Source organism: Pelophylax lessonae, assembly GCF_965119305.1.
Source record: "Pelophylax lessonae genome assembly, chromosome: 1".
In the NCBI taxonomy this organism is placed as follows: domain Eukaryota; kingdom Metazoa; phylum Chordata; class Amphibia; order Anura; family Ranidae; genus Pelophylax; species Pelophylax lessonae.
In genome coordinates, this window is record NC_138768.1 from 274,829,517 (window position 1) to 274,846,868 (window position 17,352).

A 17,352-nucleotide genomic window follows, 5' to 3' on the forward strand; every position below is an offset into this window, starting at 1 on the left:
CCAGGTACAGATTGACATAGGCTGGTGCACAACAAGTGCCCATGGCCACGCCCTTCATCTGGAGGTAGCGGGAGCCTTTAAAAAATTGTATGTTGTTCTTATGTACAAATAAATTTTGATATTTTTTATATATGTGCTTATAAAGTCCATATTTTCACATCTAGTCCCAATATTTAAAGGGTTAGTTCACCTTTACCAAAAAACTGCCTACTCAGATGAGGGGCGTCTGTAGATTGAAAAAACTGTGCAGCTGTGACTAAAATTGAATAATGTCCTTGCTATAGGTGTAGGTCATTATGTACCTCCTGAAGCCTGACTGGAATACTTACAGGATGTTGCTAGGATGTTGTAAAGTGAGGCCTAGTTGTTACTACTCACCTCCACCATAAAAGAACAGGGCTCTCAAACACTAAGCTCAGAGCTACTGCATCAGGGGAGAGAAAGAGCATGTTAGAGGGTTTGATTTAGAGAAAGAGCTCACTTCTGTGATGGTGGAGATGAGCAGTAATGACTAGGCCTCACTTAGCAACATCCTAACAACATTATGGGAGTATTCCAATCAGGCTTTGGGAGGTATGTAAATGGCCTACACCTATAGAAAAAGCATTATTCATTCAAAGCAGTGCTGGAAGCTTGCAAATGCTTCTGACAACTTATACAGTGGAAGATAAAGAGATGTCACAGGAAAACTGTTTTCTGGGAAGACCATGGAGAATTGTGGATGGCAGTTTAAACAAACCTGTATGCAAGGGGATGCTGGAAGCTGTTCTCTAACAAATTATGTCTAAGCCAGGCATTACTGAAAAGGACTTAGTACGCCATTACAGTGGTGTATTGCAGCCTGTCATTGTTATCGAATTATTACAGGTACTAGAACAAATTGGTTGTATAAAGAAGTGTTACATGGAAAAATGTTTCAAGGCTACTCTGCGCTCCCAGTGTAAAATTCCTCAACTATCCATGGTACAGTAGGCAGAACACCCAAGGAAATCACTTAACTTAACTTTAAATAAGAAATAATAACACCAAATTATGGATTTGAACTGGCCACGGCCCTTTATTAGCATTGATATAAACCAGCAACGTAAGTATAAATACTTATACACATACTTTAGCTTAGCTAAACAGCTCAAGCTAATAAATAACTTTAATAACAAATACATCCAAGATATGCACAATAAAGGACCGCGACATGGGAGGGAGGGAGGGACAATTCTTCTTACTGTCCCCGCCGGCGTCTGTAGATCCAATGGCGCAGCAAGCAGTTTATAAATGCATTGAACTAAAGAAAAACAGTTAGTCCTGCCTTTAAAAATTCCTAACCAATCAAATAAATATTTTAAATACATTTTTAATGAGCTACTTTCCTATAGGTCTGCCACTGCCCCATAGGTGTAGGTAGTGCAATGAATGCCCTCCCTCACCTTATATGGTACAGTAGGCAGAACACCCAAGGAAATCACTTAACTTAACTTTAAATAAGAAATAATAACACCAAATTATGGATTTGAACTGGCCACGGCCCTTTATTAGCATTGATATAAACCAGCAACGTAAGTATAAATACTTATACACATACTTTAGCTTAGCTAAACAGCTCAAGCTAATAAATAACTTTAATAACAAATACATCCACACGCCAGGCTCAAAAACATGGAGCCTGGCACCCCACACCAACCGTGGCCAGTTCAATACAGTTTTGAAGACCTATATTAAAAACGTCTAAGGCAATATCAGACAAATGTACTAAATCAGGGCGATAAAAACCCGGCAAAAAACCTTCCAGGTCAACGTGTCTGTATGAAATACCATTGACTGAAGGAATAAATTTAGCAATTGCTCGATTAATTCGCTTACGAATTTTTTCACAAAAATAAAATTCAGAAGAAACAGACCACAGCATTCGTGGAACTATTTCTGAAAAAATTAAAATCGCATCCGGAAAAATAGTATGCAAATTGATAAACTCCAGTCTAATATCAGAGATAATATCTAAAGTCCTAAAAGCACCAATATCATTTCCCCCTAAGTGAAAAACAATAAAAGATGGAGAAGGCCAATGTAACATAAGAAGTGACAAAGTATCATGTAAGTCCTTCCACTGCATCCCACGTTTACCGTACCACCAAACTTGTAAAGAATCCAAAGGAAAACCCAGATTAGTACCGTAGGGTCGTCCTGCAGCTCTTTTGAAGGACCAAAAAACAAACGAATGGCCAATAATCCATACATGTCTTCGAGCTGTGGGATTCAAAAACAAAGGTTAGGTCTGACATATAAACGGTAACACTTAGAAGACCACCCACCAATGCGCTGAACATCAGGAGCAGAAAAACCCAACATAGCAGCCTCAGTAGCAGCCCCAATACGAAATGAGTGTGAAGTAATATGCAAGTGTTGCAGATTAAGATAAACAAGACATTTCTTCAAAACTGATTTAAACTGAAAAATAGTAAGGGGTTTGCCAGAAACGTGCAACAGAAGATGACTGCCTGATGGACGTACCTGCAAATATTCCAATAGCAAAGACACAACACATATAGAAGAACCTTCTAAGGTACAAAGAGTAATCCAGCGCCCTTTACCCAGTTGATCAGTTTTACTGAAACGTAAATATAGTTGAATAAAACCATTGCAGACCTTCAAATCTGAAAAATGAAAACCAGAAAGACTACTTGAATTATTGGGCAACAATTCAGAGATGCGGAAAGCACCAAAAAAACATAAAGCAAAGGCCACTTTAAACAATAATGATTCAAAAGGAGAATTACAAACATAACCAGTAGAGGAACATAAACGTCCCAGGAGACCTACCGTAATAGGAATTCTATTATCAAACGATGAATGACTCCTGCGGTAGCCTTTCAAAGCTTGTTGAACAGAAAAATACTCTAAACATGACGGTGCATTGGACAATTTCAAGAAAAAGGAAACCCCACATAACGTTTTTCTAATGTAAGAATAAGAATAATCTCCAGTCATTAGAGTATTCAAAAAACTCAAAACCAGCCTCTCAAAAGACAAAACAGAAATATCCGTCAAAGAGGATAAAAAAATCGCTCCACAATTTCCAGGCGGCAATATATTGTGCCCACGTGGAGGACGCCAAGGAACCACGAATCGCGCCATGGAGAGGAGTCATACCAGGTCCCATAAATGAGGTGGGCATAAACTGCCATGTAGGTCCGCATCCGGCACCAGCCTCCGAAAAACATTCAGCTGTAAACGCGACAAAGAGTCAGCAATTAGATTCTTACTACCAGGTATATATTTGGCTTTAATCCATATGTTAAGATCTAAACATTTAAAAACCAGGTGACGTAAAACAGCTAAAACAGGCAAAGATTTCGAAGAAAGACAATTAATGGCATAAACTACACCAGAATTATCAGAGTGCAATAAAATATTTCTATCCTTAAAATGAAATCCCCATAGTTCAAGAGATATAAGCAACGGAAAGATTTCCAACAAGACAATATTCTTAGTATAACCATTCAAAAACCAAGAGGCAGGCCACAAACCAGCAGACCAGTGACCTTGCCAAAATGCACCATAACCTACCGAACCTGCCGCATCAGTGAATAAATTCAATGAAGACATATCGCAAAAAGGTTTACGCCAGACCGCACAACCATTAAAATCCTTCAAAAAGCGACGCCAAACTAACAAATCAGAACGCAAAGAACTACCAATATTAATAAAATGATTAGGAGAAGAAACCCCAGACATGGCCTTGTATAGGCGTTTCGAAAATATTCTGCCTAACGGGATGACACGGGAAGCAAAAGCAAACAAGCCCAAAAGGGACTGCAAAGTCTTCAAAGTAACCTTGCGTTTGGACAGCACGAAATCGACCAACTTAAACAATTTACAAATTTTGTCAACCGAAAGGCGAAACTCCATTTCAACAGTATCAATGGTGATACCAAGAAACTCCAAAGAATTGGTAGGATAAACTGACTTTTCATCCGCCAACGGAACGCCAAATTCAGAACACACCAATTTAAATGTCGAAAAAAGAAACAATCATTAGACTCACGATTGCCGACAAAAAGAAAGTCGTCTAAGTAGTGAACTAAATTGGCAGACCCAGCGCGATAACACACAACCCACTCCAAAAAGGTCGAGAACATTTCAAAATACCTACAAGACAACGCGCAACCCATCGGAAGACAACGGTCAAAAAATAAAAGCCATCAAATTGAAAACCCAGAGAGTTGAAAGCCCTCGGATTGATAGGAAGCAACCTAAAAGCCGATTTAACATCAGCTTTCGCTAACAAAGCAGAATCACCAACTTTCTGAATAATACGCAAAGCGTCATCAAAAGATGAATAAGACACCGTACAAATCTCAGAATCCAATTCATCGTTCAATGACATCCCTTTCGGATAACTCAAATGATGTATTAAACGAAAGGAACCACTCTCCTTTTTTGGAATGATCCCCAGCGGGGAAACCCTAAAATTTGGAAAAGGAGGGTCAGTAAAAGGGCCAGAAACTCTACCTTCTCGAATTTCAGTCAATATTTTGTCAGCAACAATACCAAGATGTCGACGAACAGAAGGTAAGTTCTCAGAAAATAGACAACCCGATCCGCAAAAAGATGGCAACAAAAAACCATCCGAGAAACCTTCATAAAGAAGGCCTGCCATCCGTCTGTCTGGCCAAATGCGAAGCCACGGCAGCATGGCTCCCAGTTTCACCGGTGTTGTTGCTTTTACGAAAAAGATCACCCTGCGAATGAGAAGAAATAGAATTCAATTTTTTAAAACAACGAGAAGCAGAATGGTTTCCAGCACAATGAGCACATTCGTGCTTAAACCTGCATGTACCCGGCCACTTACACAAACCTTCGTTAAAACTAAAACAAAAACCTTTACGAAAATTACCAACCGGAGCAACAGGCGAAGGTTTGACAATAGGACGCTGGGGCAAAAGCAAATTGAGCCATAGCCCAACATCCTTCATACCCCAACATAAAGACGGATGGACAGCCAACTTTTGTCGAAACGATTCATCATAGTAAAACCAGGACATACCATTAAAATTCTTGTATGCTTCTAAAATTATTTCAACGTGTTAACACTACACTTTTCAGGGTACTTTTCTCCCATAACACTAGCAAATATACAAAAGGCTTGAAGCCAATTGTTAAGTGACCGTGGAACAGCTCTGCGTTTGTTATCCTCATCAGATTTATCATTGTCTTTTCTACTATCCACCGAACATCTTTAGAGGAAGGCAACAAGGTAAGTAGATCAACATAATCCCCTTTCCATATTTTCTCTTTAATACTGTTACTCAAATGAAAACCTAGTGGCGAAAGAACGCACGACATAGCTTCTTTATAACAGTATTCAGGCACATTATGAACATGTATAGGATTAGAAGGCACAACAGAAGATGTTGGGACAGAAGTAGAAATTGTGGAAACAGGGAGAACAGGGACAGAATTATCCCGCCATACAGGTGCCACATTAACAGGAGGAACACAAACATTAGCAACAACTGGAGGTACACAGACAGGAGCGACATCAACAGGAGGCACACAATTTTGATTTAAAAAATTAGAGAACGAACGTGCCAATTCCAAAAACAAACTGCAATTAGCAGACTCACCACTAGATGGGGTAACAGTAGAAGTTACAGGACAATCCACTTGGGCCGGCGCCAAAACTGGCCGCTCAGCATGAAGAAAATCAACCTGTGAAGAAAAAGTAGAGGAGGGGGGAGGAGGAGCCTGACCCCCAATTATTAAGTCTACAGCTGGCCCAGTTTTATTACGTTCACTGACCATAGATCTGGCATTGCCCCTGCTCTTCTTTGAAACTGCAGGGCGCAGAGGGGGAGAGGGAGACTCGAACCGGCGCGGCTTCTTCTTATTTCTGCGCAGTTCCCGGACAGCCGTCGGAACTGCGCATGCGCCAGAAGTGGAGGGCCTCGCATCGTCAGCCGGAAAGTCCCGGAGGCTGCGAGGAGGAGACCCGTGACGTACCGGAGGCGGGGATCGATGATGACGCCGGAGAGGGGAGGTGTGGCCAGGCATTGGAGGCGATGAAGGACTGAAAGGAGGAGAATGTTGGTCCGAGGGAAGTGACGGAAGACGCTGCAGAGACCAGGTATGATGCGGCTGAGGAAGCTGATCCATAGATGGAGGGGGAGCGCTCGCAGGTAAACCGGAGGCGCTCTGTTCCACAGGCAATGAGAGACATCGGAGTAACCACTGGTCACCACCAGCGGAACCGGCACGGTCCAGTACTGCCTGTAACAAGGAATCCATGGCAGAAAACCCGGTACAGCAGGAAGCACGACAACCGGGCACAGCAGAGAAGCACAGAAACAGTCAAAGCAGGGGCAGCACACAATTCTTCTTACTGTCCCCGCCGGCGTCTGTAGATCCAATGGCGCAGCAAGCAGTTTATAAATGCATTGAACTAAAGAAAAACCGTTAGTCCTGCCTTTAAAAATTCCTAACCAATCAAATAAATATTTTAAATACATTTTTAATGAGCTACTTTCCTATAGGTCTGCCACTGCCCCATAGGTGTAGGTAGTGCAATGAATGCCCTCCCTCACCTTATAATACCTCCAAACTGTCTGAGAATGTCATAGTGTTTTATGAATCTACTATTGACTGCACCCTGAGACTTGGTGGAATATTTCCTTCTGAAGACAATTGGAATAAATGGGTTTTATAAATATATGTGTATATTGGATGTATGTCTACAATTAATTTAATACATTTACTTATTTCTAAAAATATTTTTACGCCTAAATATTGTTTTTTTTGTGACCGTATCTTTGAGTTATTTCATGTTTTATAGTAAAGAGTTTTGTTACATGCAAAAAAAAAAAAAAAGCATTATTCAACTTCAGTCATAGCTGCACAGATGTTTTTTTTTTTTTTTTCTACAAACACTCCCTACCTGCATAGGCAGTTTTTTTTTTTTTGTAATTGTGAACTAACCCCTTAAACTTCACTAAAAGCTGTAGAGCCACGGAAAGCGGATCTCCAGTCATATTTGTGTTTATTAAAAGTCAGCAGCTACAAAACCTGCAGCTGCTGACTTTTAATAAAGAGACACCCACCTCTCCCAGGATCCAGTGATGTGCTTACCCGAGCCTTTCTTTCCATCAGTGTTCTGTCCCCAGCTTCACAGCCAGGTGCCTGCCACGCTGTGCTTTGTGAGTGGTCCTTTGATGTATCCCAGAAGACTGCAGGAAAGGGAGGAGAACTACTGCTCGGATTGCCTAGGCAATCTGAGCAAAAGTGGGAGTAGGTATCTGTAAAAACCAGATACCGCCCCCCCCCCCCCCCCAAAAAAAAAAATGCCGATATGTAAAGAGAAAAGGGGGAGCCTTAAAGCAGAACTTCCCATTTTGGGTGGAGCTCCACTTTAAGGCCCTGTTCACAATGGCATTTGAAACAATTGTTTGGAGAGTATTTTTGACACTCCCTGATTGCCTAGGAAAGGAACCTACAATGTATAATATGGAGAGCGGACAGAGTTGTTCACATTTGAAAAGCATGTAGCATTTGCTTTGCAGTAAAAACAAAGCTACACATTGGGTCTGGAAGGAATTGAAGCATACACTGCTGCTGATAAATGGACGTTTAGGAGCAGTTGGGCATTTTTTTTTTGTGGGCAGCTGAAGCCGGAGCGTCCTTCTTCGGTGATGTCGGAGTCCCAGAATGCCCTGCTTGTCACTTCCGGGGCAGGTGCGTCATCCCTGAACAGCTTCTGCGCATGCCCAGAAGCTGTTCAGCAGGGAATGACGCGCCTGCACCGGAAGTGACGAGTGACACCGGTGCAGGCGCATTGACTCCTGGGATTGATGACGCTTATCTCCCAGGAGTCAATGCAAGGAGGAAGTGACGTCGTGGCCGCAGCCGCAGAGGGAGGAAAATAAGTATATTTTCTTTAATAACAAGGTAAGTGAAACAAAAAAAAAATGTTAACTATCCAATTCTTTTTCAGGTGTTTTTAAACTAGCGGACGGTGCACACTTCATTTTTAGGGTGGAACTCCGCTTTAAGGAGCAGAGCTGCCACGTCCTTACCAACCAATGACATTTCAACCACTTGTACTTGGTGTTAAAAAAACGATATTGGTGCATCCCTAGTTTTTTTTAAAGCGAGTTGGTTTGTATTAGCATCAGCGTTAGAATTTTTTGCAAGTGTAAACTTAAGCCTCGTACACACGCAATTTCCACCGACCGGTCGTCCGTCTTTTGTCCAGAGTGGTGTCTGTTGGTTGGAATGTGCTCTAGACTGCACACGAATTTTACCCCCTCCAAAATTCTACTTCAGAAGTGATGTCATGTGTTGGATTGCTTTGTATGTGTTCTTTCTTCTCTGAGCATGCCTAGTCTTGCTCATAAGATTTTTCCCCATCGAAATCTGTACTAATGAGATGAAAATCGGCCGTGTTTTGACGGTCGACAAAAATTTTATAGCCTGCACACCAGGATTTTTTCGGCCGAAAAGTTGGAGTCGGTTGTCGGAAGCATCATACTAACAAGCCGAAAATCGGCAGATTGGTCGTCGGACGAAAATTCCTCGTGTGTACGGGGCTTTACCCTCAATGCTGATGCGCACAATGAATCCTGAGGGTTCATCAACACTGTGATAACAGCCCAATGGCCATTTCTGTATAAAAGGATCACAGGTGCATAAATATATTAGTAATAAAAAGTAGACTCTAGAGCAGGGGCAAACAGCTGACAAAACACTGTACTCCAACCCCCTTCTCTGTCTAACAGAGCGGGTTTTCCAGGATCTTGCACTGCCCAGTCATGTCTGATGACCTCACTTTCACTTTTAAACCAAACATCATCAGCATCACGTGGCCCACGCCATCTCCTCCTTCACCCCCCCTGCTAATTAAAGGGTTAAGCGTCTGGTCGACACGCCCTCTCCGGCGTCAACGAGTGACGTAGGACGTCCAAGGTCCTTTTGACGTAGCCGATTTTCGGTGCCTGACTGGAACGGTTGCTGGCTATCCCGGATCGGTGCGGCGTGAGGCAGAAGCCAGCGAAGGCCCCGAAGCTCCCAGCGGAGAGCTGACCGGCGAGGAGAGGGGGAGCCGCGGGGCCGGTACGTGCTTTGCGTTGTGTGCGTACACTGCGTGCCGTGCGTGAGCGGCGTCCGTACGCGACGGGGGGTATTAGAGGGAGGGGGGACCGGGAAGGAGTGGGGGGTGTATTCAGGTAAGAGGGGAAATGGAGCGGGTTTTGTGTGGGGAAGAAGTATGAGTGTGCGGCAGGTGCATTGGAGTGTGCCCGGACATGTTTCTACGGACTTTGGTGGGTGTCTGGCGGTTGCTTTGGGTTTGTTGGCTGACTGCGTTGCTATAAACGGTTTCCCGGGCCTTAGGGGCTGTAGTGAGCGTGCTTAGTAATAACTGTGTATGGTGCTGTGTGGGACAGGTGGCTCCTCAGTCCTTTCACTAGACTTGTTGACTGGTCAGTGAATGGCTACTATATAGCCTATCTGTACTGCTTTACTAGGCTTTCTAAAGACCAAGGTGTGCGAGGGTAGGTATAGACCACTTTATATTCTAGTTTTAGATAGTGAGGGGTTAGAACTTTTGTTTGGTTTTTATGTGTCTGTTCTTGGTGGGGTGACTAATCTTCTTTGTCCTTTTGGACCACTGCAACAGTGATGGGGAAATCCCACAGTCACCAAAGCAGGGATAGTAAGCCTTCCAATGAAGACCTCTGTCTGGTTCCATGAAGAGGTATGGAGACCCTTTCTGCCTTTTTTGAGTCTTTTAGGACCGGAAGAACAGTGTAGTCTCTTCAGAAGGGGTGCACAGGAAAAATGAGGGCCTGTGTTGTCTTCCAGCTTTGGGCTTGTCAACAATAACATCAGTTTTAAATGCTTCTGAGATTGTTTAGAACAGTGTTTCTTATTCAAGGGACCCTTTTACATTCTGCACAATCTCAAGGCACCCTATCCTAAAATGGAAAATTTTAATAGTTTAACATGACCCAGCAGCATTTACATGTGTAGGACACCCAACATTTGAGGTGGTTTATTCTCCCAAGACATATATAGTATACCTTTGCACACTGCTACGGACTAATATACCAGTATTTCCCTCCCTCATGCTGCTAATGTGACCCAAGTCCTTGCAGAGGGGTAAATAAGGGCATTATCCTTATCAATCTTGATACCTTTGGCTGTTGGGACATTGGCAGTTGCCCTGCACAATTCCAGAGGCCTAGGTTGTAATGATGCACATTAAAAACCTATGACTGTGTAACAAAAAAAAGGCAGACTTGAGGCAGCTTGTTGACAATTTTAGGGTAACCGTTAGGCGTTTTGCTAAGGCACTCCTGAAGAACTAGAAGGCACCCTGGTTGAAAATGGCTGGTTTAGAATCCATTGGGGGGTGTTTATCCAAGCATGTTTGTGACAGCGTTGGCCCTCAATTACATGGTGTTTACATCCGTGGCCTGTGCAGGCCCTATGCTTTACCAGCGTAGGGATGCACAGTCCTTGTGCTGATAGTCCCATAGCTTGTCTGTTGGGGAAGCAGTTGCTGCAAAGACATGGCTTCTGCTTCCAATGTGACAACTGTGCATGGCCCAGAACGCACCCACAGATGTCATATGAGAAACTAGTTTTAACAGTTTGCAAAGTTCTAAGACCGAGCATGAGACTTTTTATTTTTTAGTTGTATTTCTTGGGACGCAAGTTCTTATATCCATTACAATGGGTATATTCACCTTGTGAAGTCAATGGATACTGTCAAAGACAGTAAATTCCTTCTAGGCTTGGCTTGTTTTTTTTTTTTTGCTAGTGTTCTATGTGATGGTCATGCCTGTGCAGTCTCTACACTAGACAATTTATATATTTTACAACAAATTTTTTGCTCTCGTCCCTTTGGGGAATCTTTTTCCTTATTGCCAAAAGGAAGGCTACCTGGACCCTGCTTTGGAAACGCAAGGACTGTGAAGGAACACAAGGACCTTTGAGATTTGCAAAATCTGGTGCAGCTCTGTGTAGAAAGTTTTCAGCTTCCAGTTTTTTTGTTAGAGCCTAATTGAACAAACTGCAGTTAAGCCTAGGTTCACACTGAATGCGGGTTGGAAATCGTGTTACTTTAGCTGAACGTGCACGATTTAAAACCGGCATTTCAGTCCGACTGCGGGGGCAATTTGACAGATATCTGTTCCCCCCCCCCCCCCCAAAGTCGACAAAGGTAGTACAGAAATGACTTTTGGGAATGGGTGCGGTGCTGCCAAGTCAGCTTCGCACTGATTTGGACGGTGTGATTTGGCATGTGATTTGACATGTCAATCGCCCAATGTGAATGTGGGCTTAGAAGCTGATTGGCTACCATGCACAGCTGCACCAGATTTTGCACTCCCCAGTTTTAAGGTAAAATAACCTCTGTAATGTGATCTTTTGACACTGGCCTCAGAACATTATATATTGCTTTGAGAACCAGCAGAGTGCTTTGCAAGTCCAGGGTTGTGATTCCAAGCAGAGAGTCGTGTTTTTGAAGGCCCCTGTGATGTACCTGCTGAGATAGTATTTGTCATGTTGTCACCGCTATCCATGCTGGAATAAAGAATTTTACTTGAAGCCTTTTTGTGTGCCGGCTTTATTCATATAACTTTTGGTTTGGACATTCAGCCTGAGCACTGACCCTTAGCTCTTTATCTTCCCACAGTGCGGTGGAGCTAGGGTGAGTTGTTGTTTTATACCTGCTGAGATAGGTTCAATTTCCCTGTGTAGTTGCTTCTCTTGTCTACCTTAGTTCCTGCCTCTTCATTTTTGTGTGGTGCATTGGTTTTGCCCCTTGTTTTACCAGGTGTACTCTATTCTGGCTGATCTGAGTGCTACAGGGCAGTAGTGGTATTAAGGGCAGACTGGGACACCCCTGGCCCTAATGCGAGGGGTGGAGGTCTCCCATCAACTCATCTTTCTATATGTCAGGGTGTAGGGTTGACCTATGACATCATGCAGACCTTGTCACTGCCTACCATCTTGGAGCACCTCCCCATTTTGATTACCGGGTAATGCTCCTAATACATGGGGTGTTGGCAGTTGCAACATATGAGTGCAACAAATATGATTTATTTGCGGACAAGTGTTGCCACGCATATTCAGCGAGGTGGTGACTGATGCGTAATAGTGGCCACTTTTACCTGGGGTACAGCCTAATACATTTGAGTGGGTTTTGCTTTAGTTTACAGATCTGGCACCTGTTGTCTTGGTTTCTCTCTGGATGACTTTTCAGAACTGCTGTCCAAGCTAAGCTGGCATACCATGTCTCAATGACAGCAGAGTGTGGGACAAAGTTGTGGGGAGGGTTCCCAAATACCCTTATTACGAAGAGAGGAACATGGCTGCAGCTCTCCTTGCAATAACTCCCCTGGACATCATTTCGTTCCTGGCGATTCAGGACCCCCCCCCCTTTTTTTTTTTTGGTCTGGTCTTATCAGTACCTCTGGGGGTACTTTCCTCTGGCCCTTGTGTTCAGGAAATAATCTTTGCTTAGCTATTTGTTAAATAGTAACCACTTTCTGGAATAATTTGTTTGGACCTTTTGGGTCATAAACAAAAATGCTTCTCTCCCCTGTTTTGTTGGAGCAGAAACCTCCCAAAGAGAGCTGGAAGGGGAAGCAACTTTTCCAGAGGATGGAGATAATAGAAAATTTCTCTTCCTGAGGAATCTACTCATAAGGAATCCCAGGGTTTGACTCTTAATCCAACTGACTCGTGGGTCTTCTGGCAGAAGTGAACAGGACCAACTTAAAATTCACAATTCCTGAGTCATCTTCCCAAAAGTAGCAGGATTGGAGAATCCTTTTTTGCTTCTTCCTTGAACGTCATTTTAGAAGTAGGAGTTTACGTTTAATGGTTTAATCGTATTCCTTGTGAGCTGCTAGTGCTTAAAGCGGAGTTTCACCTAAAACCAAAAAAAATACATAAAAATACCCCCGGGACAGTCAGGGATAGTGCATTCCACAATGGATAGCCTCTGAACTGTCCCGGGTTGCACTTACCTGCAAGAAGAAATACTTACCTTGAAAATGTCTTGTCCAGCGCTGCCATCTCAGGTGTGGGCAGCTTGAAGCCAGCACGATCCTCTTCTGCGTCTTCTTCGGTCCCACGATGCACTGCACCGGCCCCGCCGTCACTTCCGGGGCTGCAACGTCATCCCTGCACACCATCTGGGCATGCCCAGAAGCTGTTTAGCAAGGTATGACGGCGCCGGCACCGGAACTGACGTTGGGCCGGTGCAGGCGCGTTGATTCCTGGGAGCGATGATGTTCGGCTCCCAGGAATCATTGCAAGCCAGGAAGTGATGACTCGCCGTGGCCGCCGAGGGGAGGAAGTAAGGTTTATTATCTTCTAAACAAGGTAAGTAAAAAAAAAAAAAAAAAAAGATTGTCATTATCCATTTGTTTTTCAGGTGACCTCGGGCATGAAGATGGACGGAACTTGCATTTTAGGGTGGAACTCTGCTTTAAAAAAAAAAACTTTTCAGCCCTCTAAATAGTATATCCTATTTGTAAAAATCAGGGCACTTACCCATTGCAGTGATATGCTGACAATATTGTCGGGAACCACCACCTTTCTCCTGTATGTGACTTATTTCAGCTGTTTACATGCTCCTGAGACTTTATCACAGTAGCAGCTGCTCTCCCTCCTCCTCTCCAGGCTGCTTGATCTTGAGCAGACAAACAAGCTAGCAATTGCAGCAGCACACCTCTGAGCAGAAGTGAAAGGGGTGAATTGCTTGTTGTACCTGCCTCCTCAAAACTTTTAAAGAGAATGGACTGTTACTTGGTCCTTATGACAGATGAAGCACCCCTACTGTAGGAAAGGAACTAAAGCAGTTTAAAATGCTGGTGGTGAAATGCAGTATACTCCATTTTTATTGCAGAGCATCGTGGGCCTGTGCAGTGTCGTCAGTGAAGTGTAATTTTGTACACTTTAAAGTTTATACAAAAAAGATTTGTGGTGCACCTCCTACCGCAGTCCAGAACAGATGGGTGCTGGAGAGGTAAAGCACTGTTTTAGTGTGAACTTGCTCTTCAAGAGTAACTCCACTTTCATGAGATCAAAAAATGTAATTCTCAAAAATTACCTTTCCTTCTCAATCTGCAGTGCTGTAATTTTCTTTAAAATGCAATTTAACCAGTTCTGGACCGAGGATTTGCCCCCCCCCCCCCCCAATGACCAGGCCTTTTTTTGCGATTTGGCGCTGCGTATTTTAATTTGAAAATTGCGCAGTTGTGCGACACTGTATCGAAATAGTTTTTTTTTTTTTTTTTTCCCTCACAATTTCAATTTTTTTGCACTATATACAAAGTGACAATTCTGGAATAAAAACAATGTTTTTTACATTCTGCAATATATAATTACCCCCCAAAAAATTTAAAACCATTTAATAAGCATATTTTGGTTTGTGCAAAAGTTATTGTCTACAAACTAGGGGAAAGATTTTTTTTTTTTTCGGGACTGCAACATTGCAGCAGATTGGACCCCTAACTGACATTTTTGATGCTTTTGGGGGACCAGTGACATTACTACAGTAATCAGTGCTAAAAATATGCACTGTTACTGTAGTAATACTGGCAGGGAAGGGGTAAACCTAGGGGTGATCAAAGGGTTAATTGTGAGCCTAGGGTAGTGTTTTCTAACTATGGGGGGATGGGCTTGTGAAATGAGCAGAGACCTGTGATCCTATATAGAAGGATCACAGGCACTCTGTAGGCATTTCAGAGAGAACGGTCAGCTGTGTTTACACCAGCTAACCATCTTTCTCAGCGGGGAGCAGCCGCCGGTCCCGTGGATCGTCACCCCCCCCCCCCCCGCCACTCCTGCCAACCGACGTACCCCCTACGTTTCACGCAGCCAGCCTGTAGCAGAAAAACTGCGGCGGTCGGCAAGTGGTTAATATGGCTTCCTGGGCCCCCCCCCCCCATAAAGTCTAAAGGACAGTAAACTGGCCCTATGTTTAGAAAGTTTGGAGGTTCCTGCTTTTTTTTTTTTACGTTAACGCTGGACTCTGGGGGGCAGTGCTCTTACAGTGGGGCTGCACCTACACTGCATGGATTGACTGCTCTTTTAGGTCTGGGGGAACTGGGAAAGCGCTTTTACTTTACCTGGTCCTCTGTTCCAGCAGGTTAATCTGTGCTGCTAGACTGGTCCCTGCAGCCTCTTCTCGCTTGCACTTGTGGTGCGGTGGTCTAAGGGTTTTTTTTTTTTTTTAAATATTACATTCCCTGCGTGGTAAAATGTCCCAGTAGGTATTGCTGTGCCAGTCTGCAATAGAAAAGTACACAACAAAGTAGGTTAAACATTTACATGTCTTTATTACATAGGTTTTCATATTCATCATTTTTAAAACAGTTTGTATAAAAACAATAATACCACTTTTTTTTTTTTTTGAAGTAGTAAATGTGGCATGAAGATCTTGTGAGATTATGGTTTGTAGGTAAACGCGTTTTCGTGGAAACATCTGCTTAATCAGGACCTCAAATCATATGTATGAATATGACTGGACATTGAAATCCCATTCAAAGCAAAAGTACATGTTAATCAGCGCTTGAAAAGTTTGCTTAGAATCTAGGAGCTAACTAAAGTTGGGAGCCAGTTTTTTAAACTCGCTCCCCAGAACTGCATGTCCTCAGTGTCGGTCAATATGAATTGCTTATGCCTGGTGCCAAGCAAAAAAGACTGGAAATTAAAAAAAATTATGAAGAATGTCGCGGGCGGGCAGGGAGAGCAAGCCGCACTCATCCTAGCACTGCCCACCAGAGGAGGGCATGAGTTCACACAAAGGAGTGTGTATTCTGCTCCATAGGGATGCACCAATGCCACTTTTTCAACAGAGTATGAATACCGATACTTTTTTGCAGGTACTCGCTGATAACAATTACTGATACCTATCGCCTAGGAAGAGTTGGTAGGGGGGTTGTTTGGGCGGGGTGAGAGAGTATAGAGGTAAATGAGAGCAGGTTATTTGAGGTGGGGGTTAAATGGGGATTGTGGAGTGGCAGAGTTGGGAAGGGGATTGGAGGGTTATTGGGAGACATGGGGGCAGAGGTGACAGTTGGTGGGGGAAGGAGGAGGCAACACAGGGTGGGCAGGAGGGCACCGTACAGGGGGATTGAGGGTACAGTTTAGGGTTAGTATGGTGTTCTATATTGTCCCTGGTGTCCTGTGATGTGGCCCCACTGCTATCCCTGTTAGTAATACCCACCTTCTGATCGTTTCCTATGCTGTCTGCTCCCGAGGTGCTATCCCCTTTCTGCCGAGTGTAGTTCTCTATAGCCCCCGTCGGGGGGGGGGGTCATTCTCTAATGCCGCCAACTGCCCCTATGCACTCACTGGTAAGCCTTCTGCAACCGTCCAGATTCCCTGTCTCATCTCATGTTGCCTGTCCAGCTGCCAATTTTGTCCTGGCTCTCTCCTTCTGCTGGGGCTGTGCTGGAGCAAAGTTCCCACAGGAGAGTGCTCTGGTGCCGCAGGGTGTCCCCGCACACCTGAGGCTCACAGTGAGAAACGGAAGCACAGTGCTGCAAATGCTGACAGGGCAAACCATTGGGGGTGATCGGGGAGAGGAAGGTGAGGGGATAGAAGGGCCAAATGGTGCCGGCCCTTGCTGGAGGGATGTCTACTGCCCCGAACCATGCTCCTGAAGGCGAGGCGGCATCGCTGCCCCCTCCCCCAGCTGACGTCCCTTCCGGTCTTGCTTTTTGGTATTGGCGCATTTTCACTAGTACCGATACTCGCAAAAATGTCTAGTGGTGCAACCTTACTGCTCCAGTAGGCCGCAAAGCCGTGGCCTCAATCATCGACCCACCTTAGTCTGCACACCCACGGGGAGGCCATGTGGGTGGAAACCAAGCCACTGCTGCGGTGTAGCCCTGGCACCAGGACACTATTTCTAGTTGCTATTGCGACCTGATGCCTGGGTTTTGTCAAGCCCTGATATAAATTGCATATGCAATCTACATCTCGTATAACAATATCAAAATTGTAGTGCAAGTCTATCCCCCCCTCCTTCTGGGATGGATGGGGAAAGGGTGAAGATCCACTTTCTGACAATGGTTTCAGAAGTGTGTGTGTGTGTGTGTGTGTGTGTGGGGGGGGGGGGGGAATTCTCCCCCAATATTAGGATCCTTCCCAAGACTGGTGCAGGTCTGCCTCATCAGCTAATAGTGGGCAAAAGCCTGATGTAAGCAGACTATGGTTTACACGAGTACAAAAAGCAAATGTACCCCTTTTGACCCACAGGAGACGTGGTTAAAGAAATACTTAAGCCTTATTTTAAACCTGCCAGAGATATTCAGCTACTTAACCTTCTTTCAAAACACT

The 17,352-nt window shown here is 44.1% G+C and overlaps 2 protein-coding genes across 2 annotated transcripts in view; both read left to right on the plus strand.

The window, feature by feature from the left end:
• The first annotated feature begins 619 nt into the window (after positions 1–619).
• On the plus strand, positions 620–6,839 carry LOC309544936 (general transcription factor 3C polypeptide 1-like). The gene is made up of 3 exons (XM_082243940.1): positions 620–765; positions 868–940; positions 6,615–6,839. Exons 1-3 carry the CDS (start codon positions 640–642, stop codon positions 6,698–6,700), a joined length of 285 nt encoding a protein of 94 aa, XP_082100066.1. The 5' UTR covers positions 620–639; the 3' UTR covers positions 6,701–6,839.
• A 2,075-nt stretch (positions 6,840–8,914) lies between these two features.
• The window catches only part of EIF4ENIF1 (eukaryotic translation initiation factor 4E nuclear import factor 1), an 85,029-nt gene continuing 76,591 nt past the window's right edge, over positions 8,915–17,352 (plus strand). Inside the window, exon 1 of the mRNA XM_082252877.1 lies at positions 8,915–9,099. The gene's annotated coding sequence lies outside the window, so the exon portion shown is untranslated. The remainder of the gene's footprint in view (positions 9,100–17,352) is intronic.

What these genes read in the sequence shown, in the direction of transcription:
- LOC309544936 (XM_082243940.1), top strand. Translation starts at nt 640, where the DNA reads ATGCTTCTGACAACTTATACAGTGGAAGATAAAGAGATGTCACAGGAA. An exon ending in GCAAGGGGATGCTGGAAGCT is followed by an intron (nt 766 to 867) that starts GTTCTCTAACAA and finishes GAATTATTACAG; the next exon opens with GTACTAGAACAAATTGGTTG. An exon ending in GGCTACTCTGCGCTCCCAGT is followed by an intron (nt 941 to 6,614) that starts GTAAAATTCCTC and finishes AGAATGTCATAG; the next exon opens with TGTTTTATGAATCTACTATT.